Below are 24,326 nucleotides of genomic sequence, written 5' to 3' on the forward strand. Positions count from 1 at the left end.
GTTCCCATGAGGCACAGGTCAGACTGATTTGCATATGGCCATGTCTGAACTGGGGTGGCGGAGTGAGCTAAAGAACGGTGATGGATTAAACCCAGATCAGTTGACTGGGGGTGAGTGTTTGTATTGTCAACGCTCCGTCCATCATCACCTTTGGTTTTTCTTTGTTCGCCCTATGTTGGCAGGGTATGCTCAGACGTGAGTCCCTTGCTCACTTTGCCACTGGAGTCAAGCAAGCCTGGCTGAAGACGGCTGTAATGCCAGAAACCGGTCCTGGGAAGCTTGATTCCGGTCCAGGGAAGACATGGCTTGGCAGTTCGGGCTGGACTGTTCCCATGAGGCACAGGGTCAGACTGATTTGCATATGGCCATGTCTGAACTGGGGTGGCGGAGTGAGCTAAAGAACGGTGATGGATTAAACCCAGATCAGTTGACTGGGGGTGAGTGTTTGTATTGTCAACACTCCGTCCATCATCACCTTTGGTTTTTCTTTGTTCGCCCTATGTTGGCAGGGTATGCTCAGACGTGAGTCCCTTGCTCACTTTGCCACTGGAGTCAAGCAAGCCTGGCTGAAGACGGCTGTAATGCCAGAAACCGGTCCTGGGAAGCTTGATTCCGGTCCAGGGAAGACATGGCTTGGCAGTTCGGGCTGGACTGTTCCCATGAGGCACAGGGTCAGACTGATTTGCATATGGCCATGTCTGAACTGGGGTGGCGGAGTGAGCTAAAGAACGGTGATGGATTAAACCCAGATCAGTTGACTGGGGGTGAGTGTTTGTATTGTCAACGCTCCGTCCATCATCACCTTTGGTTTTTCTTTGTTCGCCCTATGTTGGCAGGGTATGCTCAGACGTGAGTCCCTTGCTCACTTTGCCACTGGAGTCAAGCAAGCCTGGCTGAAGACGGCTGTAATGCCAGAAACCGGTCCTGGGAAGCTTGATTCCGGTCCAGGGAAGACATGGCTTGGCAGTTCGGGCTGGACTGTTCCCATGAGGCACAGGGTCAGACTGATTTGCATATGGCCATGTCTGAACTGGGGTGGCGGAGTGAGCTAAAGAACGGTGATGGATTAAACCCAGATCAGTTGACTGGGGGTGAGTGTTTGTATTGTCAACGCTCCGTCCATCATCACCATTGGTTTTTCTTTGTTCGCCCTATGTTGGCAGGGTATGCTCAGACGTGAGTCCCTTGCTCACTTTGCCACTGGAGTCAAGCAAGCCTGGCTGAAGACGGCTGTAATGCCAGAAACCGGTCCTGAGAAGCTTGATTCCGGTCCAGGGAAGACATGGCTTGGCAGTTCGGGCTGGACTGTTCCCATGAGGCACAGGGTCAGACTGATTTGCATATGGCCATGTCTGAACTGGGGTGGCGGAGTGAGCTAAAGAACGGTGATGGATTAAACCCAGATCAGTTGACTGGGGGTGAGTGTTTGTATCGTGAACGCTCCGTCCATCATCACCTTTGGTTTTTCTTTGTTCGCCCTATGTTGGCAGGGTATGCTCAGACGTGAGTCCCTTGCTCACTTTGCCACTGGAGTCAAGCAAGCCTGGCTGAAGACGGCTGTAATGCCAGAAACCGGTCCTGGGAAGCTTGATTCCGGTCCAGGGAAGACATAGCTTGGCAGTTCGGGCTGGACTGTTCCCATGAGGCACAGGGTCAGACTGATTTGCATATGGCCATGTCTGAAATGGGGTGGCGGAGTGAGCTAAAGAACGGTGATGGATTAAACCCAGATCAGTTGACTGGGGGTGAGTGTTTGTATTGTCAACGCTCCGTCCATCATCACCTTTGGTTTTTCTTTGTTCGCCCTATGTTGGCAGGGTATGCTCAGACGTGAGTCCCTTGCTCACTTTGCCACTGGAGTCAAGCAAGCCTGGCTGAAGACGGCTGTAATGCCAGAAACCGGTCCTGGGAAGCTTGATTCCGGTCCAGGGAAGACATGGCTTGGCAGTTCGGGCTGGACTGTTCCCATGAGGCACAGGGTCAGACTGATTTGCATATGGCCATGTCTGAACTGGGGTGGCGGAGTGAGCTAAAGAACGGTGATGGATTAAACCCAGATCAGTTGACTGGGGGTGAGTGTTTGTATTGTCAACGCTCCGTCCATCATCACCTTTGGTTTTTCTTTGTTCGCCCTATGTTGGCAGGGTATGCTCAGACGTGAGTCCCTTGCTCACTTTGCCACTGGAGTCAAGCAAGCCTGGCTGAAGACGGCTGTAATGCCAGAAACCGGTCCTGGGAAGCTTGATTCCGGTCCAGGGAAGACATGGCTTGGCAGTTCGGGCTGGACTGTTCCCATGAGGCACAGGTCAGACTGATTTGCATATGGCCATGTCTGAACTGGGGTGGTGGAGTGAGCTAAAGAACGGTGATGGATTAAACCCAGATCAGTTGACTGGGGGTGAGTGTTTGTATTGTCAACGCTCCGTCCATCATCACCTTTGTTTTTTCTTTGTTCGCCCTATGTTGGCAGGGTATGCTCAGACGTGAGTCCCTTGCTCACTTTGCCACTGGAGTCAAGCAAGCCTGGCTGAAGACGGCTGTAATGCCAGAAACCGGTCCTGGGAAGCTTGATTCCGGTCCAGGGAAGACATGGCTTGGCAGTTCGGGCTGGACTGTTCCCATGAGGCACAGGGTCAGACTGATTTGCATATGGCCATATCTGAACTGGGGTGGCGGAGTGAGCTAAAGAACGGTGATGGATTAAACCCAGATCAGTTGACTGGGGGTGAGTGTTTGTATTGTCAACGCTCCGTCCATCATCACCTTTGGTTTTTCTTTGTTCGCCCTATGTTGGCAGGGTATGCTCAGACGTGAGTCCCTTGCTCACTTTGCCACTGGAGTCAAGCAAGCCTGGCTGAAGACGGCTGTAATGCCAGAAACCGGTCCTGGGAAGCTTGATTCCGGTCCAGGGAAGACATGGCTTGGCAGTTCGGGCTGGACTGTTCCCATGAGGCACAGGGTCAGACTGATTTGCATATGGCCATGTCTGAACTGGGGTGGCGGAGTGAGCTAAAGAACGGTGATGGATTAAACCCAGATCAGTTGACTGGGGGTGAGTGTTTGTATTGTCAACGCTCCGTCCATCATCACCTTTGGTTTTTCTTTGTTCGCCCTATGTTGGCAGGGTATGCTCAGACGTGAGTCCCTTGCTCACTTTGCCACTGGAGTCAAGCAAGCCTGGCTGAAGACGGCTGTAATGCCAGAAACCGGTCCTGGGAAGCTTGATTCCGGTCCAGGGAAGACATGGCTTGGCAGTTCGGGCTGGACTGTTCCCATGAGGCACAGGGTCAGACTGATTTGCATATGGCCATGTCTGAACTGGGGTGGCGGAGTGAGCTAAAGAACGGTGATGGATTAAACCCAGATCAGTTGACTGGGGGTGAGTGTTTGTATTGTCAACGCTCCGTCCATCATCACCTTTGGTTTTTCTTTGTTAGAAATTTAGTTACAGATATCGTTTGAGGCCTTTTTTGGGGGATGGTTAGTGTATTGTGGAAGTCGTAGTTTTTTAGGTGGAAATTTCAGGTGCAGCTTTTTTGATAACATCGTGTGCAGGCTGTGGGGGAAGGAGTCACGTGGAGGCAATTACGAGTGTGCTTGATGGTTATTTAAGAGGACTTGAGTGTGTACGCACTGACTATACAAACAGCAAGCATAAGGATGCAACTTTTCCACGGAGAGGAGAGTGAACAGGGGACGCTGCTTGAAGTGGCTGCACACGAATGTGAATAGGAAAGAAAAGGGTGAGTAAGGGAATGAGGGTACACAAACATGGTTATAATGAGGGATAGTGGGAAAGGAAGGGAATGTTTTGAAGGTGCTTGTGAGGGATAGTCTGTGAGTTGATGTGATTGGATGGAAAGGAGCATGGTAATGGATGGTTAAGGGTAGGTGTCATCTAGGAGTGAGAATGGGAGATTACCGGGAGGGGAAATGAGCTTCAACAGGAAGTGGTTGAGCGTGAGCTGCTTGAAAACGTTTTTACACTATTTTTTTTTACGTTGGGAGGATAATAGAGTGCTGCAGTTATTATCACAATCTTTTTATTAAAAACTGGGTGAAGGAGGGGTTTTATTTATGAAGTGGTTTGCATTAGTATTTTTTTTTACAATGTTATGATAGCGCAGTGCACCAGTACGAGAGCACAAGGACAGTGCTCGTTTTTTTCATATACATTTTCTATAAGTGGCATTTTCAGACTTGCAACTTAAAAATTAACTTTGCCATAAATGTAGTTTTTTAAATTGGGGGTCCAGATACACCAAACTCCAAATGTCCATCTTTTCCCAATTGGAAATTACACTTATAAAATGTAACAAGGTAATCTTAATGTTAACCTATGGGAGAGATAGACCTTGCAGTAGTGAAAAACGGATTACATAGTTTTTCACTTCCAGGACACGTAAAACTCAAAGGTACATGTTCTACCTTTTGAATGCACTGCACCCTGCACATGGGGCTGCTTAGGGCCTAACATAGGGGTGACTTATATGTAATAAAACATTTTTGGGCCTGGCAAGTAGGTTAACTTGGCAGTTTGTCATAGCAGTTAAAACTGCACGCACAGGTTCTGCAATGGCAGGCCTAAGACATGTTTAGAGGGCTACTTAAGTGGGTGGCACAGTCAGGGCTACAGGCTCACTAGTAACATTTAATATCCAGGTCCTGGGCACATATAGTACACTTTACTAGGGACGTGTAGGTAAAAATATGCCAATTGTGGACAAGCCAATGTTACCATGTTTAGAGCACATGCACTTTAGAACTGGTTAGAAGTGGTAGAATGCCCAGAATCCTAAAGCCAGCAAAAATGAAGTCAGCAAAACACAACTCGCCTCCATTATGGTGCAAAGTTATAATAGCTCTTGACATGTTAGTGCCCCAAGGTTCATTAGTTCAGGGGTTCCTCCAGTAGAACTCTGATTTTGCTTCCACAACAAAATGATGGAATCTTATGAGAATTTTTCTCCTGCAGCAACCCTAGCCATACCCCTTCCGACATCACAAATTCTAGGCTCCAATTAGGATTCAAACCCAACAAACACACTCAGACACTTTTTTTACCATGTATTTCGCCTCTTTTTTCAGATTTTATTATATTCAAAATCCTCTTTTGTATATGGGGGAGTTCTGAGGAAAAAACTTACCTTAGTCTACGCATTTCCTTCCAAACAATTATGGAAAGAGAGGCAATCAGCCATAAATGGTCATTCTTTGTGAACTGAATAACATAGGAGGTTTCGAGCTAGTGTTCAAAGGGCCATCAAAAATGTGGACTATGTATAGTACATGGTATTGATTTCACTTTATGAACTCTTATACAAGCAAATATGCTTAATTAGGAGTACGAAACCACTCTTCAAATTCTGAATGTTTGTTTTGCATGCAGAATGCCTTTTGTGAAGATGAACATGTTTGAGGGTATTGCCATACTTCCCTCCGAACCATTCCTAGCAGATTTACATCTATCAAAGGCAGGAATTTTCAAGATCGGTAGGGGAATGGAAAAACCTGAAGAGTGGTAGGGTAAGGGATTTCTACACAAGGGGAGATATTTATCCGTGCAAAAAAAAAACAAAATAAACAAGGCTACATGCATTTGCTCTAATGCTGAAGATTTCCACCCATGCAAATATACGTGTATGGAAAATGGAGCTGACAAAACTATTTCAAGAGTACACTGGATATCCAAAAATGTTCAAGATTTGCAGTCAAATCTTGAAAAACATTTGAGAATTCCAAGAAGATGGAAATCTACACAGGTGAAATCTAACACCTGCAGGTGCAGATTTGTAACTATTTTAGGTGTAATCTAAAGACCAGAGGCACAGCAAGGGTATCATGGGTGCTCATTCAAGCAAGGAGAATAGGGCCTGTTCCCACAATTTGGTAGAAAGTGACAATCCTGACTAGGGTCCAGAGGCAGGGTCGGATTGGTAACGCAGGCACTTGGGAAATGGCCGAAGGGCTGGGAGCCGAGCTCTAGCTGTAGGCTGCTTTTTTGGGCAGCCTTGGGGCTGTCTGTGCTGTTAGGATGCCGCCAGCGGCCCAGTGGGTGCCAGAGTGGCCTTTCTGGAGGCAGATGGGCGGAGGTATCACTCCCTTTCTCTCGCTGGGCCGGCCCATTAATGTATGCTGATTGAGCGGGGCAGGGGCCTGAGCAGAAGTGATCTCACTTGAATTTATGTGTGGCTCAGCAGTGTGAACTAATCAATGCATTTTTTTTCTTTCTAAGTGAAGTTAATAAAAAATGCCCCCCACCCCTTTGCTTTTAATAAAACATCGCTGAAGCAGTGTTTTGCGGAAAGGCAATACGTAAATGTGGGCCACTTCTTTTGGTGTGCCTGGGCCGATTTTTTATTCCAACCCAACCCTGTCCAGAGGACTTATAGCCCTGCACCCTTGTTCTACTATCCATGGTGCGCTGCTTTTAGCCACACCCTTGAAACAGACCACTGGGTACACCGTGAAACAAGATCAGAACCATCTCCAGAGAGCACTGCTATGTGGCACTCACAATCTGAGCAGAGAATATATTCATTCATCTAATTAAGAAAACAAACGAGAAAACCCTGAAAAATTTAGCCGCTTGTTTAATAACTTCTACAGAGAAAGAGCACATGAGCTATGCAGGTCAGCCCCAGAAATTTTCTATGGCATTTATTATGGAGCTTAGACGAGGCTAGTGGCATTATCGCATCCGCTCACTCACGCTTTAGGCAAAATAACTGTGACAAAGCATCTAACGTTTTATCTCTTTTCTGTCTCATTCACGGCCCGAGGGCCTCGTCAAACAATATAAATCCTAACACGTTTTTTTGCCACTGACCTTGATAAAATGTGCTCACAACGACCAGGAACAAGCATTTGCAATGCAATAGGTCTGGCATTTGTCAGAGTTAGAGCTATAGGCGTTGTAAATGACAATGTATTTTATCTATGTGTTTTGGTTTGGAAGAAAACCCATACAAGAGAGCATGAAATGGGCAAGCACCAAATGAAAGAGGGTAGAATAGTGAGAGAGCGCATGGGGAGAGGAAAGAATTTTGTCACCCGGGCACAGGATAGTGTAGTGTGGCCAGGGTGCGGGCTCGTTATACTTCTTTCAGATTCTCATTTCATAACTAGAGCATTTTGAATATTCTATACAATGAAGCCATAGTTGTTGCTTATTTCCCTTATGCAACTAACCAATGACAAAGCCAATAGTCCTAGCTTCTTGTAGGTGTAATGTTACTTCAGTCAGTCAGTCAGTCAAATATCTTTATTCGGTTGATTAAAACCATAAAAGCAATACACAATTCATTTTTAAAGATAAAAAACCATACGAATAGATTAAAAATTAACAATTAAACAATTTGTACACCTGTTGCAGTTCCTAAAATGCTTCCTTAAAAGAGGTTATTTTTAAAAGTTTGAATACAAAATAGATTCACTATAAGGTAGAGTCCAGAGAAAACAGGCACCTCCATGTCCCACTAATCTTAATACAGTGCCCCAGAACAAAGTTGACAAAGTATCAACCAGAATGTGTATTTGTCTGGGTAAGTCTTGTTTTGTTTAATCGGGCAGCCGCCACCAAAAAACTGGCTACACCATATGTGACCTGCACAGAGTTAAGCATTTGCAGGTGTAAAAGTGCAGGCCTTACCTGGACAAAATTAAGTTCCTTCAGAATGGGATATAAAAATTTTTTTCGGGGCTCCAGATAGTGTTCGCAAAACATCACAAAGTGAACTGTGTCCTGATTTGAGAAGCTATCACATGTGCAAGGTGGGGAATTTTCAAAGGTCCCCCACTTTATATTAGTACCAAGCACTAAATGGATAAGGTTGAACCTAAATCTCAATAAAAGAAAACGATGGTATGGTTTGGTCACATATTTTAGATAAGGTTCCATAACTGAGGAAATAGATAGTTGATATATTGTTCTCACCATGGGTTTATTGAGTTCAACCTCCTCCCTTTCTAACTCCAACAAGTTCCGGAGATGCAACTTTACCCACCCTACATCTTCTTTCTTGAGGCCCTGTGGTGAAGAATACATATCCGGGCGCCCTAGCTTCACGCATGCCGCTCTAACATACGCTAGCCAGGGAATACTACCCGCCTTATCCAAGGCTATACAGTCTTTGAGTATGAGATGGTTCAACGTGATCTCCTCGTTTGTCCAGGTTTTCACCCAGCATAGCAGGGGGGGCCATTTTTAGAAGGTCAGCAATGCGGCCCAAACCGACTTCACTATGAATAGAGTATGTAGGAGATGACTTTGGGAGTGACAGCAAAGCTCGTATAAAGTTATTTTCTACAATGTTACTTGTTGTTTTATATATCTGGATGCAATGACAGGAGCAGAAAATTACCAGTTGGGCGGCACGCACTGTAAAGCTCAGATTTTTAGGTTACTTTTTAAGCCATGCCCTAATTACATCGGCCACTCCCCTTTGAGAGACCCCTCCCAGTTTTTTCATCCCACTTAGAGCCCTGCTTCCATCCTTCCGTGGTCGATAAACTGAATAAGAGTAATCTGGGTGATTGTAAGACCTGTTGTTTAGAACTTAGAGCAGGTAATAGTGCCTTTTTAGGTGTTATATAAAACAATTTATCATTTAGCGAACTACTGCAGTATTGTGCTACTAGTGCATGCCCTTTAGGATGCCAAGGCCTGGGTGGGTTAATGTTAAAAAAAGGTGCCCTCCACATAAAACCGAGCCCCCCAGACACTACAAGCACAGATTGTATGTATGACTAGTGCACACTACGGCCTGGTGGCTCTGAGCTCACTGTCTGATACTGTAACCAAGTGCAGACTTGCGGAACAAGAGAGCAGAGTTTGGATCCTAGCTTTCACGTACACCAAATTCTGCTTTATTATCCAGTGCCCCCGTTTACATGAGTTGGAGGAGCAAAAGGAAGAGAAAATCGGCTGCTGCCACCAGCCCCGCCTCACCTCTAACTCCACAGACTGGCAAACTCCAGTCCATTTGTATACATGACTGAGCAGGAGAGCAACACTGGGTACGGTGGTCGAATAAAACTGTTTTGTTTACTGTGTGCACGGAAGCACAGGGCACTGCTCTTAAACTTTAACCACCGCGAGGATGACCAGGCTGGAAGCCTGTGGTATGGCACCCAGTACAGCTGCGAACATAGGAGCTTGACAGGGGGCGGGGGAAGCCCAACCATGGCAAAAGAAAATTAATTACCGTTGGGGAAGCGGGAGAAAGGGTCACCCCGGGATCGATAAAAAGCCACCGCACACAAAATGTAAAAAAATGTAAAATCCTTTATAGTTGATGAAGTGCCTCTTATTGGGGGTGAGTCAGGGGGCAATGTGGCTAGGGTTCGGTGGTGTGCTGTGCATGTGGGCGAGCCGCACATAAGAAAAGAAATGTGAGGCTGCCAATGTTGACCCCGAATCATGTAACGCTGTTGAAAACAAAAGCACATGTTTAAAAAACCTCAAGTGAAAGCGGTAGTCGTAACTCGAGCACAAGAAAGTTAATGCCGCGGCTGCCATTGTTAAAGTTGTAGCACGGCACAACTATTTTCATTAAAACAAGGAAGAGAGTAGAGAGTACAAGTGGTGCACGCGTGCGCGCCACAGCGAGACATCTGTTTTGCATTATCGGGCACGATAATGCAAAACAGATGTCGCTTGTGTGGGTACCAGACACCAATAGGCCATGGGCAGGGCAAATGCGGGACATGTACCCGCATTTGCCCATATGCGTGCTGTCTTTGTTAGAAAGATGCACGCAATGCCCAATAGCCTGCAAGGAAAACAAAACCACACGCAAGAGCGTGTGGTCAACTTTCCAAAGCCCTTTTTAGGTTTTGCCTGGCGAAAAGATGCGCTCTGCGCATCTTTTTCGCGCAGGCGAAATCCTGATGAGAACTGTAGTGTGGCTTTGGTTCGGCCCTCGTCATTCATTGGCTGGCTCCATAAATGGAGCCTAGCCATTGGACGAGGGGCCTGTCCGTCAATGCCGGACCAGATTCGGGGGCGTTCCCGACATTCTTTGGCTTTTGCCGACGTCACGCGACGTCAGCCGAAAGCCGGGAACGCCCCCGAATCTGGTCCGGCATTGCCGGCACCTGCCTCTGCCTTCCTGCTCGGGACATTGCACAAAAGTCGCTCGATAGCCCCTCCCTCCCGCTCCGTGGCAGCCCGTCTCCCTCCCTCTCCTCAGGCCGGCCAGCCGAAGGAAGCAGCCGGCCGCCTCCAGCCAGGGCCGCGCTGGGATTGGCCCAGCCGGCCGAGCCTCCACCACGTCATCGGGAGGAGGAGTGGAGAGCAGGAAGCAAGAGATCTGCCGGAAGATGTCCAGGTGAGTGCTTTGTTTTTTAGTTTGTTGCTTTGTCCGTGTGTGTGTGTCTGTTCCCGCCCCTCACCCTCCCGCTGTCAGTGTGTGGCCGTTCCCGACCCCCCTCCCGCTCTTTGTGCCTTTCCAACCCCCCCTCCTAGCCGGCACCCGCCTTCCTGCTCCGGCCAAGGGTCGCCTACAATCCCTGACGAACCCCAACAGCTCTCTTCCACCAAGGGAGAATGTGCACCAGCAGAGGCAGGCAGTCTCTGACTCAACTGTCTCGCACACAAGGCTCGTGGTCCAGGTCTCTGGCCTACTCTCGGCCTACTGCGGGCACCGGAGCCGGCCGATAACGTAGCCCTGCAGCCCAATTCCTGCCAGCTCCCGACTGCATCGCGAAACTCGAAGTCCGCTCCTGTTCGGACTTCGGGACAAGCAGTCGCGCCCCCCCTTACCGGGTACAGTTGTTCACGCTAGCTCCTCAGAAGGGCAGCAGGGGCAGCCTACGACGCCAGCAACAAGAGGGCCCTACACGAAGAGAAGACACCAACTTACATCCGGGGGCACAGGGGACGGACGGCGGAACCGGAGCTCAGTTCATATGGTAGAGCTGGCCTGCATATACTGACAAGAGCCCGGGCGGAGGGCGTGTGCGCGCGCCCTGGTGGCGACTGTGGCTGCGGCTGGCGAGATCGGAGGCGAGCTGTTGCAGACCTGCGTGGGAGCGAGAGTCGGATCTGTGACCGCTGGTGGCGAACTGAAGACAGCGTTGGGAAAAGGTGCGGTAAGTGGGGCTGAGTCCGCTGCTGGGAAGGGGTTGGGCTGAGCCACGCCGCATAGGCCCTGGCCCCGTTGCAGCACCTGACAGCTGCGGGGCTGGGATATTGTTGTGTAGGCCCGGACACCACCCGCCCTTCACTGGGCCTTGGCCTGCTTCTACACAGGGGCGGCTTCTGTGCAGGCATCGGCGGCAAGAAGTAGGGAGGCTGAGGTGGGTCGCGGCCATCTGGCTAGCCTCCCCTGCATTAAAACTGCAGGAGGGTGTTCCGGCTGTACATGGGCCCGCTAAGCCTCCTTCTCCTGCTCGGCGGCCTGCGTGGGGCCCCCCCTCCTCCTGCCCTGAAGTTGGAAAGACGACCCTGGCCCCCGGCTCCGCATCCACTGTTTTTATCAGGCTCTACATATCTGGTGTGTACATGTAATGCACTAACTACACTGTGGTAGTTAACTACACTATGGCGAAGGTGCACATTTCGGCGTGACTGTTGCTGGGGCAATCAGGGACAGACTGTTCCTCACTGAGGCACTGTATTGAGACGATCTCGGCGCATTGCCTATAACCAGCTGCCTAGTTGGGATCTTTTACCGGGCGTGCTCCACCAACCGGTTTGCCTACGCAGGAGGAGTGCAAACCTTGCCACTGACACGCATCACTATGTCTATTTCATACGGGCTGGGGGCTATCTAGAACGCCCCCCCTTCACTGTCATCCTGTCTGATTGCGGAGAGGGTCCTCCCTTGGTTTTCATTCTCACTTGAGTCACAAACTGCACTATTTGTCCCTAAGTGCATGTGGGGTGGTACACCGCGGCTGGGCTAACGACAAACCTCACTTAGAGGACATAGGGGTCACTGTAACAGCTGCTGGATTGCCTTCGGCGATATGTGGGGACATTTAAGGCTTGGGCGTGGACTATCAGCTCAGACGGACTCGTGGCTGACTGCGATATTGGGCTTGCTATCATGGGTAAGATAGATCCAAAGCAGCCCAAGATCCCATTCGAGAGCAAACGTCAAACGTGCACCACGGAGGTGACAACAGAACTGGACGCCACCCAGGGCCCTAAAGAGATGGCAGACCAACCGGTAGAAGATATGCGCTCTATCCTACTTGATGTGCGCTCCAGCCTCAAAACCATAGACAATAATATTGATGCATTAACCTCAAGCCTGGATGTTGTCAAAAAGCGGGTGGTTGCACATGAAACTTGCCTGGATGTCCTGGAAAACAGATTGTCGCGGAGAAGCCTCGTTGCCTGCTTGTGCCTCCGTGTGCCCCTGTTGCCTGCTTGTACCTCCGTGTGCCCCTGTTGCCTGCTTGTACCTCCGTGTGCCCCTGTTGCCTGCTTGTGCCTCCGTGTGCCCCTGTTGCCTGCTTGTGCCTCCGTGTGCCCCTGTTGCCTGCTTGTGCCTCAGTGTGCCCCTGTTGCCTGCTTCTGCCTCCGTTTTCGTGCCCCTGTTGCCTGCTTGTGCCTCCGTTTTCGTGCCCCTGTTGCCTGCTTGTGCCTCCGTTTTCGTGCCCCTGTTGCCTGCTTGTGCCTCCGTGTGCCCCTGTTGCCTGCTTGTGCCTCCATGTGCCCCTGTTGCCTGCTTGTGCTGTGTGGGTGTGTGTGGAGGGCTCTGTGTAGCTGTGTGTGTGGGAAGCTTTGTGTGGCTGTGTGTGTGGGGGGCTGTGTGGGTGTGTGTGTGGGGGGTCTGTGTGGGTGTGTGTGTGGGGGGGCTCTGTGTGTGTTTGTGTGTGTCATTTGCGAGAGATAAAGCTAGTGGCATTGTAAATGGCAATGCCATTTATTTATGTTAAAAAAACATAAATAAAAATAATGTCAAGAGCAATGCCAATAGCTCTAACTTTAACAAAGGCAAAACCATTGCATTGTAAATGCTTGTTACTGATTACATAAAGTCTTGCTCCGCGGGTGCATTGCTGTGCACTGCAAAACTAAGCGCGAGACCTAAAAACAAAGCAGGGTCTAGCCGACGGCAGGAGAATTCAATCAATTGCCTCACATTTCGGTCCACTTTCTAGAAACACATCACATTCAAAAAGATACACAGAAGATACCGTAGGGCGTTAAAGGGGGACATAAGCCAGAATGGAAAAGGCAGCACACACCCATTTACACTTTCCAAGATGCAATCCGGACACAATTTTATGATATTCTCACCAGAAGGGAATAGAAAAGAGCCAGCTGAAGGGGCATCTACGTTCGCACATACACCACATTAGAACCAAAACGTAGATAGGTTGTAACATTAAAAACTTTATGGTGCACAATAATTCTTTGACAGGTGTTTTGATGCTCCATTTCCAAAAAAGACTGCACGCGTCTTACCATACCTGACTATTATTCCTTGCGTCAAACTCGCTGCTTCCAATTTGTTTCTCCTGCTTCAATTTTAGGCAGCTTTCCCTTAGAAGATAACACACAAGCCATTTATAGGCTGTCACAGTAACTGCAAAACACGAATAAAAGGTAAAATAGCTTGCACATTGTTTTATTCGCTAGTGTACGCTTTTGAAACTAAACAGTAATTTTTCCTCACATCATTGATTTCCTGGAAATATATGTTATAACAATTATTTTTCTCAAATATTAGACAAACCCAAGAGATGACAACATTTAGCAATACAAGAAAAACAAATCTGTGCAACATACTTTTTACATTAATGCAAATTCAGATAGCTATAACATTTCAACAAATTGATTATTAGAAAAGGAGGTGGTTTCACAAATCAGAAAAAGCATGAACAACTAAAATGTTTATTTCTTGTAAACAGAAGGCACATTGTTAAATACACCCTATGAAATCAGATTACTGAGTATAGGTTGCAGGTAGCTGGTAAATTGGTTGATGTAGTTAGGGACATGGGCATAGGAGAACATAATCCATCCCTTGGTGTAGGTTGCCTGTGTAGAAACACGCAGATGAACTTTGGACCTTATTTACAGTTTGGCAGACAGAGACCCGGTGACAAACACACCAGATGTCCCGTCTACCACATTACGAGCCCATTGACTATTGTTTACGTGCAATATGACAAATAGGATACTCGCAAAGTTTGCGACAGAGTTCCCTGTCTGCCAAACTCAAAATGTGGCACTTGTTCTCCTACTGTTTACGTCCTTTTTGTTACCCCTGTTTTCAGCTGAGCCAGTGAAGGATAATGAGACTGCAACTGTTAGAGGGGAAGCCCCAGATAAAAGGTTCAATTAAGGTAAGTCCATGCTGCTACCTCAGTCTGGATAGGCTTGGTCAGGTGCTTCCTGGCTCTCTCACTCAACGTTAGAGGGACTGTGGGGGAGACTGTACAACAGTCCATATCTGGTGGGAAAGTCCTCAGTCTAGAAAATGTAGTAGCAGCAGTAAAGAACGTACTACATTTTAAAATTCCAGAAGACGCGAGGTTTATGGTCGCCTCGGAAAGCCTGCTGAGTACAGATATGGACACCAATGTATTTACTGGTAATAGGAAAAACACGTGTTTCGCTCGAATATGAATTTACACTGATAAGATAAGAGCCATTTAGGCAAAACAGGAACCGTTGATTTAATTAAACACTTGGGCCCTGAGTAAAGCTTGCAGAAATGGGTCAGAGGATTGTCTCAAAGTACAATCAATCCGGAGCAGGATTTATATAGTTTTGGGTGTCATAAAACTACATCCGGTGATCCTTATTTGGTATAAGAATTCGGGCCTGGTCTGTGGAGTCGTAAATAAAAGGTCTCTGGTGACAAATGCAGGTGGGCCTTGACCTTGTGCGGACACAATATGGGCCAGTGGGTAATGTGTCCAGATGTTCGGCATGAGGAGTGTGTGGTCACTGTGTGTGCGGTGTCCTGATTGGCTGCATGTTCCTAACTCCATGCGGCATGAGATGTTATGGTATTTTGGGAATTTGCGTGCCCTTCTGGCCATTTGTGCATTATTGGGGCCGATTTCCTTGGGCCATTGTGGAATTGCTGTGCCTATCTGGGGGATGGACCTGGGTTTCCTGTTTGTGAATTTATCAGCCGGCGAATTGCCCCCTCGCCTGTGACCTGTCAATCAGTTACTGCAAGCCTAGGCTGCAGAGCCTGTCTGATCATGTATTTCTTAGTCGGAGTTGATGGAGAGTTCATGATGGGGAGATTTGATAATAGTGCTGCTATTTTGTTTGTGTATGCGAGCGTACTATTATAAGCATTGCCATTGTTTTTGTGATCAACATTCTTCCCTTTAGTTGAATTTTTAACGACATTATCAAACCCATACTTCATTACAGTCACATTATTGGGGACATGCTGTTCTACAGCTTTGACTAATACTACTTTCCTAGTTACTTGCATTCTGCCTAACTTGAGGACTGTGTTTTTACAGCAGAAAACCCCAATTGTAGGGAACAACACAAGAATAAAAAAATATGAAAACGGTTAACAGTGACATGCACAGTCGGTCAGCCATCAGGGGAGCCAGGCAAACCAGTTTAAATACAGTGCCTGCTCAGGGGCACCTCCCTCCTCACGTATGTCTCTTCCTAAACGGTTTATAAACAACATGAGGCCTGACTTGACTTGAACGCCTACTATTGAATACTAGACACTGAAGGGGTTTCCAATATTTTTCCAGTACTCCCTGACAAGAGTGACTCCCTATCGCTAATAAAGTGTCATGGTGTTTATAGGTTGTTGAGTGGGGGGCGGCCTGACTCCTTTCTCCCCCTTTTGCTCCAGTTGTGTTGATGATCTTTCTAAACGGTGCAATGCTTGGATGGTAAGAGTTTGAGTTTCGTTATCCAGGTTGCTACCGGGGATAAATGTGGAGCAGGACACACTGATCTTGGCACAGAACCCTCTCTCCATTGCATTCATTTAGTCCAACACATATCAATTTTGTATCACCATGAGGTGTTTAGCAAAACAGGAACAGTTGGTTTATTTAAACACTTCGGTCGGGACTACAGCTTACAGAAACTGGTCTGAGGACTGTCTCAAAGTATAATCAATCGGAGTGTTTTTTTTTTATAGTTTTGGGTGTCATAAAAGTAGATCCGGCGATCCTTGTTTGTTAAAAGAATGCAGGCCTTGTCTGCGTAGTCATAAATTATAAGTCCCGATAACAAATGCAGGTGGCCCTCGACCTTGTATGGACACAGTGTGGGCCAGTGGCTAACATGTCCAGATTCTCCAAGGGCTTGTAGTAGAGCTTGCCTCCTGTTAAGAAGTCTAAGGGACACAAAGACTTCTCCTGCAGCATCCTTCAACTGCACAGCTGGGATTTCTGACCTGCCTTGTGCTGCTGAATCCAGTTCTGGCCCCCTAGAAGTTGTTCCTGCTGCAAAGATCTACAAATAACTGAAGAAACCAACAAAATCGAAGCTTTGTCCTTCTTGTTGCAGTATTTGCCGGCACAGCAACGCCATGTAGGCGAAGATTCTGCCGCACAGACCCGTGTCTTGAGATCCTGCCATCTCCCCTCGTCCCTTTTCACTCCAGCCCGAGTTAATTTATAAAACTTACTGCCTGCATGGACCTGCAGCATATTTTTGTATTTTATTGACTTGACTACAGAGAAAGCGTGTTTCTGCATTCCTTATTGAACCAGCATTTGGGTGTAGAGGGGAATATGCGGAAAGACGATGTAGGAATGAGAAAATAAGATAGGATTTCTTGAAAAGCTTATTGTGAAGATCTATGCTAAACCATGATCCCTCTTTGCATGATGACTTAGTAGACAGCTCAGTCAAACAGGATGATACCTCCTTGCTGGTAGAAGACAAGATGTCAGGGAAACCCACAGCCTTGGACCCTTTAATGTGTTGCTTATTGTTGAAAGTTTGCACATTCCTGGTGGAAACCAAAGTGTAGGTATTAGCCACCATTGTAGCGCAGAAGGATTCCAATAAGAAGCAGAGAGGATTGTGATCACTCTCCAACCTCATATTAACACGCAGATCTCTAAGAATAAGCCAGGAACTTTTCTGAGGTCTTTAGAGGCTGTCTGTATGTTAGCATGCATTTATTGAGCGCACGTCCACCCGTGGGTTTCATGGCGCTGAGAGAGGAAGGCAGATGAAACAGAAGCGCTTAGCCAGCCACTTGCACGAATAGCCAGGTTTTCTAGGATTTTCTGAAGCTGATAAGATCTTTACAGCTTCGGAGTGCCAGAGGCAGAGAGTTCCAAAATTTTGGGGCAAGATGAGAGAAGCTGCAACCACCCAGCCGTTTACGTCTAAAGGACGAGGTGGTGAGCAGAAGGTGGTGGGCAGAGCGAAGACAGCGGCTGGGGTTGTATTTAGTGAGCCGACTGCTGATAAATTTAGGGCAGTTGCTGTGCACGGCTTTAAAGGCCATGCAGCCAGTTTTGAAAGACACCCTATGGGTCAGCGGGAGCCAGTGGAGTTGAGCAAGGCAAGGGCTGGCCGAGGACCACTTAGGGAGTTTAAATATCAATCTGGCTGCTTGATTTTGGACGATTTGAAGCTTTTTTAGTAGGCCAGCAGGAAGACCAAGGTAGATGGAGTTAGAAAAGTCCAGCCGTGAGAGTATCAGTGCTATTACCACCTGGATCAGTGCAGAGTGAGTAAGCAGATGAGCGATCTTCCTAATTTTTCGTAGCTGGTAGACACAGGAAGAGATCACAGCGCCCACCTGCCCGCGAAGCGAGAGGTCGGCCTCAATGATAATCCCCAAGCTTTTCAAAGAGGAGGAGGGGACTGGGGGGAGCCCGAGTTCAGGTGGCCAAAATTGCGGGCCCCAGCTGATTAAACTATTTCCAGGCAGGACCAACTCGGTCTTGCCTGGGTTAAGTTTCAAATGATTGATGTCCATCCAACGCTGGATGTGGAGTAAGGTGCCCTGAAACTCACTGACAGCATTGGGGGAGCTAAGGGAGAAGATGATCTGAAGATCATCAGCATAGTTGAATAATGTGATATTTCTAGTTTTGAGAGAGTGAATGAGAGGTCTGAGGTAGATATTGAAAAGCAACGGGGACAAAGAGGAGCCCTGCGGGACCCCACAGGTAGAAGGAAGTTTGGGAGCAGTGAATTCTCCAAGCCTGACTGCCTGGGTGCGGCCTGTGAGGAAAGATTTGATCCATTCTAAAGCAGCTCCTCACAAGCCGGCCTGCTCGACACGGTTGAGAAGGATGGTGTGGTCAACCGTGTCGATCGCGGCCGACAAGTCCAGGAGCACCAGCGCTTGATGTTCACCTCTGTCTGCATTAGCCCTCATGGTATCCATGACCGCTAAGATCAGAGACTCCGTGGAGTGTGCCGGGCGAAAGCCCGCTTGATTTGGTTCTAAGAACTCTGACCGTTCAATAAAGTTGGACACGGAGCTGGTCACATGAGCTTCCAAGACTTTAGCAAGGAAGGGTAAAAGGGAAATAGGACGGTAGTTAATTGGGTTACTGGGGTCCGCCTCAGGCTTCTTAAGGAGGGGGACAACTGTGGCGTTTTTGAAAGCGCTTGGGACCATACCTTGGGACAGAGACTCATTAAGAAAAGAAAGCACACTCTGGGGCAAGGTGGTAAATATATCTTTGGCGACAGACGGGGGCAGCAGTCGTCGGGGGAGCCTGATTTGACACGGGTCAAGAGTGCTGCTAAGGTTTTGAGACAAATCGGTTGGAGCGTATCTAGGGTGAATAGGTTCCTGGCAATGTCTTGTGGAGGTTCCCAATTAGAGGTGTTAGGAAGAGTGGCTTTAATGGCAGAGATTTTATTGCAGAAAAAGCGATTTAAAGAGTTACAAAGTTCTTGAGTGGGAGTCTGAGTCAACGAGGTTCTGGTGTCGTTGCACAAATCGTTGACAATTTTAAAAATTATTTTAGAGTTGTTGGGGGCATTGAGTAGTATGGAGGAAAAGTAAGCTGCTTTAGTTGAAAGGATAGAGCATACTGGTGCCGTCATTCGTGCACCACGCTGTTGCACTGCTGAAGAAAACGAGGTATCAACGTGAACCATGTCATCCATTTTAAACTGATTTAATCCACAATAAACCATCCAGTAAACTTCATTTTCATCCATTTCTGTATATCTTAGTGGAATCACTCCGGAGACTACAATGTTAACCATAAGCCTTTATTTTTGCATTTTCAGATGCCTTCTGTTGCCTATCCAGGCTCGTACATTGGCACGTGCTGTCAAACAAATCTCGATATGGACAATTTTTATAACCCAATGCATTTCGAACTATGTTCTTCGTCAGGGGTTAGCTGTAAAAAGATCACAGACAGTTCTTTAACTAACCGGTAAAGCAAAAGAGTCTCTACAAATAATATCTACACTTACATTTTGACTAACTTGACCACTTCAGTTAAACCATATTTTTTGTCCCAACCCCATTATTAGAAAAAATATAAACCAAATTATGCAAAGTGTGCCACCAGCCCTTCTTAGTTTTAACCCACAGTCATTCCCTTTACCTTAAACAAGCCGAGTCCGACATACTCGATCTATCAATTCCGCACTACTGAATGCGAGATCAAACGCCGAGTTCTCTCCCCCACATGCCTCAGTTTTAACTGGCTTACACACCTGTGATTTGATTTGATTTGATTTTAGGTTTTCTAGAGCGCGCAGCTACCCTAGGGCATCCCGGCGCTAAAAGAGAGACCACAGTACTGAGGGAAGGAAGGGTCAGGGAGACGAGCTCAGGGGAAAAGTAGGGTTTTTAGGCGTTTCCTAAACCTGAGGTGGTTATGTTCTTGCCTCAGGGAGAGAGGAAGGGCGTTCCAAAGTTTAGGAGCATTATAGGAGAACAGGCGACCGCCTGTTCTGGCCTTCCTAATTCTAGGGACATTGGCGAGGGAAAGAGAGTTGGATCTTAATTGTCGAGTTGACTGTTGTTGAGTCACAAGTGTCCTAAGAATGGGAGGGCCTTCATTGTGCAGAATTCTATGAGTAATGCACAGGGTCTTGAAATTGACCCTCTCCTTTACTGGCAACCAGTGCAGGCTTCTGAGAGCTGGTTTGGCCGAATTCCTCGCTGAGGTTCCTGTGAGGATTCTAGCCGCCGCATTCTGTGCGCATTGAAGTCTATGGACAACCGAGGCTGGGGCCCCCAGATACAGGACATTTCCATAGTCCAATCTGGAGTTCACGAGCCCCTGCAGCAGGAGTTTCCTGGACTGGAGCGGGAGTAGATGAAGAATCTTTCGAGCCATCTTTATCAGGCCGAAGCAGGTTCCCGCCGTTTTTCTCGCCTGAGTTTTGAAACTTAGATCCTGGTCAAGCCATATCCCTAAGCTCTTGACTTCGGATTTGGGAATAGGTGGTGTTCCCATGCATGGTGGCCAAGGAAGGGATGTGGGGATTTTGTTGGAGGTTCCTAAGAGGAGTATTTCAGATTTCTCCCCATTTAGTTTTAACCTTGATTCGCACATCCATTGATGCACCTTCTCCAGACAGCTGCTCAGATTGGACAAGGCGTTGTCTGATTGGTTAAGGGAGACGACAAGCTGGGTGTCATCAGCATACATTATTGATTTAATGCCAAATGGCTTGACAACATCCTCAAGGGGAGCCATGTAAACATTAAAAAGTGTGGGGCTCAGGGAAGAACCCTGAGGCACACCACACCTAAGAGACTGAGCATTGGAGATGGAATACCCGTCAGCAACTTGAAAAGACCTGTCTTTGAGAAAGGATGAGATCCAGGCCAAGGCGGAATCCGCCACTCCTATCAGACCAAGGCGCTGGACAAGGGTTGCATGGTCCACCGTGTCGAAGGCGGCACTCAGGTCGAGGAGGATCACTGCCACTGATCCTCCTACGTCCAATATGCCCCTAGCTTCTTCGACCACGGCTAACAATGCGGTGTCAGTCCCTTGTCCAGGTCTAAAGCCTGTCTGGGACATGCGGAGAAGATGGTTGGTCTCTAAAAATTCCGAAAGTTGATGATTTGCTACTCGTTCGGCTATTTTACTCATAGCTGGTAGCAATGAAATTGGTCTAAAATTGGAAGGATCTGTGGGATCTAAGTGCGGTTTTTTTATGAGAGCCTTGACTGTGGCTTTTTTCCACCTGTGCCTCATCGCTTTACAAAAAACCTGCTCACGCGTGAGCATTAGTTACAACGAAATTCTACCCGTGCCAGAATGCATTTTGCATGTTGAACAAAAACATAAAAACTATCCTAACTAGTCCCCCGTGTTCAAACCTATCAGTGACCCATTCAGTGTGATAAAAATAATACATAAAGTAAGGCAAACTGTACATACTGTGACAAACACAATGTTATAATACTAACATATGCCGATAATTCAGAAAAAAACAAAGGGAACGTTATGCTATTTGTCCAAAGACTGTCCCTTTATTTTTAGGTCCATTAGCGTTCTGTGTGAACCATTAACCATTCGAAATTGTAGTTGTTTCAATGTCTCCGGGATGATACTCATGAGGTACTTTTGCTCGTTTTTTTTAAACATGAATCATTGGGGTGCATGCTTGTTGTTGGGATGATGAATGAAATTGCAAAGCAAGAGAAGTGATAACGGCTGCACACCTTCCTTTATTTGTTTATGTTTTGCTGAAAATGCTGAGAATGTTTTGCGTGCAGAACAGCGCTGTGTTTCATCCCACCACAGCATATCAAAGATAGAGCATACTGGTGCCGTCATTCGTGCACCACGCTGTTGCACTGCTGAAGAAAACGAGGTATCAACGTGAACCATGTCATCCATTTTAAACTGATTTAATCCACAATAAACCATCCATTAAACTTCATTTTCATCCATTTCTGTATATCTTAGTGGAATCACTCCGGAGACTACAATGTTGACCACAAACCTTTATTTTTGCATTTTCAGATGCCTTCTGTTGCCTATCCAGGCTTGTACATTGGCACGTGCTGTCCAAAAAATCTCGATATGGACAATTTTAGTTGAAAGGATAGCAGTTTTGTACTCTCTACGAGATCTAACAAAGAGTTCCCTGTCTTTAGTAGAGTAGGTGGATCTCCATTTCCTCTCAGTGTGGCGCAGTTCGAGTTTTTGTTGCTTAAGGTCCTGAGAGAACCAACTGTGTGCCTTCGAGCGGCGTGCACGAGCAAATTTCACTATGGGGGCATGAGTGTCACTAGCAGATAAAAGCCAATTGGCAATTTTTCCCTCCATAGAGTTGACATCGCCACAGAAAGAGGGAACGGAGTTCTCCAAAGTTTCAATAAAGTCAGATCTATTTAAAGAGTTCCACTTCCTAGATTCTCCGCCCGCTAGCGTCGCAGCTTCTTTGCGGATGGAAGATGCTATGGTAAATTGAATCAGGTGATGATCTGACCAGATGCAGGGCTGGATGACTAGGGTGGGTATTGATATGTTATGGGACCATATATGGTCCAAGATATGGCCCCCTTCGTGAGTGGGGGCAAGGACGTGTTGGGCAAGATTGAGGTTAGATAACAGTTCAGACAACTTAGCCGACTGTGGACCTCCAGAAGCATCATTGAACCAATAGTTCATGTCCCCAACCAAGAGCACCTTATCTTGGTTAATCACCAACGTAGCCATTTGCTCACTGAGGCTCGTGGGAAAAGTGGGCGCTGACTTGGGAGGGCGGTAAATCAAAACCAGCACCAAGTATCCCGACTCCATGTTGAGTTGTATAACCAGATTCTCAGTTTCGGCGAGTACCAGAGGGGGTAAGGTCGTGAATTTGAGGGTTTTATTGATAATAGCAGCCACTCCTCCACCCGCCTTCCCAGGTGCCCGATTGGTCGTCAGCATGTAATAATCAGCCGGAAGAGCGGCTAAGATGTCGGGCAGAGAATCATGTGTGAGCCAAGTCTCGGTAAGAAGGAGGACATCTGGTTTCTCTGACATAAGTAGCAAAAAGATGTCTAACTGGTGCTTTACCAGAGATCGTGTGTTGAGGTAGTTAAGACGAATAAAGGTATCGGTAACTTCAGTGCTAGGTATGTGAGCAGGAGAAGGGAAACGGGTGGCAGTAGAAGTATCGTGCTCAGTGTGAGGGATAGCAATACCATTAATTTTTATACGATCTAAAGTGGTGGGCGCTAAAAGAGGGCAAAGTTCCAGTACAGGCCTCAGTAATTTTAATGCCTCAGAAGAATAACTTACAACTTGACCAGAGTCTATGGCCCCAGGGCCCGGTCGGGCGCGGACGGACGCAGACGGGCTTGTCTTTGGCGCGCCGCTGGCGCGCCCGCTGCGCGATCTGAAAAGGGGCCGCTTTTTACGTTCCCATTGTACGGGGAAAGGCAAATCCGAGGGGGGCATGGCAGGGGGCGTGTCTCGCTCTCACCGGTCCGCCTTCCCCACAAACAGCAAGCAGCTGCGGGGGACCGGGGCCGGAGCGGGAGGCAAGGGCGAGAGAGAGAACAGAGTAAAAGTACTTCACAAGTAAGCAAAGCGATATTTAAAAGCACACGATTATTTAAAAACACAACAACACGTGGCAATAGCCTGCAGTAGCGGAGGTTTCAGCTCTTCATCAATCGGGATTCCCTGAACTGAGTGCCATATGTAGGTTTGAGGCAGGGGGCGTGTCTCGCTCTCACCGGTCCGCCCTCCCCACAAACAGCAAGCAGCTGCGGGGGACCAGGGCCGGAGCGGGAGGCAAGCGGCGAGAGAGAGAACAGAGTAAAAGTACTTCACAAGTAAGCAAAGCGATATTTAAAAGCACACAATTATTTAAAAACACAACAACACTTGGCAATAGCCTGCAGTAGCGCAGGTTTCAGCTCTTCTTACACTAGCAGTAACATAGTTTTTTTAAATACCACCTTTATGAAAGTTGGGTTTGTATATTTTTGAGAGCAAATGCCAGAATGTAGGCACACATCTTGCATTAGGACTTATGTTATAACAACTGCTATATAGGGTAAGTGAATTATGAGAAACTTACAGAATAAAATATACAGAATGAACAAGCATCCTTCATCAAATGTAAAAATTAACACCAGAAATAAGTATATGAAAGAATAAATGTGTTACCAAAAACTTGAGTTGAAAAACTGAATTATTGTGTTTACCAGTTGCTCATCATAATCAGTATCAATTGAAAGATCATATGTGAACCCTTTAAGTTACATTTAATGGCAAGTAATTTTCTATTGGGTCCAGCCACCATCAATTTCCTGTGTCTTTATACAGACAGACACATACAGACAGACACACACCTACAACCTATCTTTCCAATCTATTTGCCCCTGGAAGCAAATTTGTGGAGAATATTACTGCCATTTACAGCAACTTCAGCCCGCAACTAAACCAGACAGACCTTGCCAAAT

General features: G+C 47.2%; 1 protein-coding gene across 1 annotated transcript in view; it reads right to left on the reverse strand.

Annotated features, from left to right (window-relative positions):
* Nucleotides 1-24,326, reverse strand: part of ACOX3 (acyl-CoA oxidase 3, pristanoyl) — a 502,436-nt gene that overhangs the window by 56,124 nt on the left and 421,986 nt on the right. Inside the window, exon 14 of the mRNA XM_078678532.1 lies at nucleotides 13,429-13,544. Within this exon, the coding sequence (XP_078534658.1) occupies nucleotides 13,429-13,544 (116 nt within the window). The remainder of the gene's footprint in view (nucleotides 1-13,428; nucleotides 13,545-24,326) is intronic.

The sequence above is a fragment of the Lissotriton helveticus genome, chromosome 2_2 (assembly GCF_964261635.1).
Source record: "Lissotriton helveticus chromosome 2_2, aLisHel1.1, whole genome shotgun sequence".
Taxonomy (NCBI): domain Eukaryota; kingdom Metazoa; phylum Chordata; class Amphibia; order Caudata; family Salamandridae; genus Lissotriton; species Lissotriton helveticus.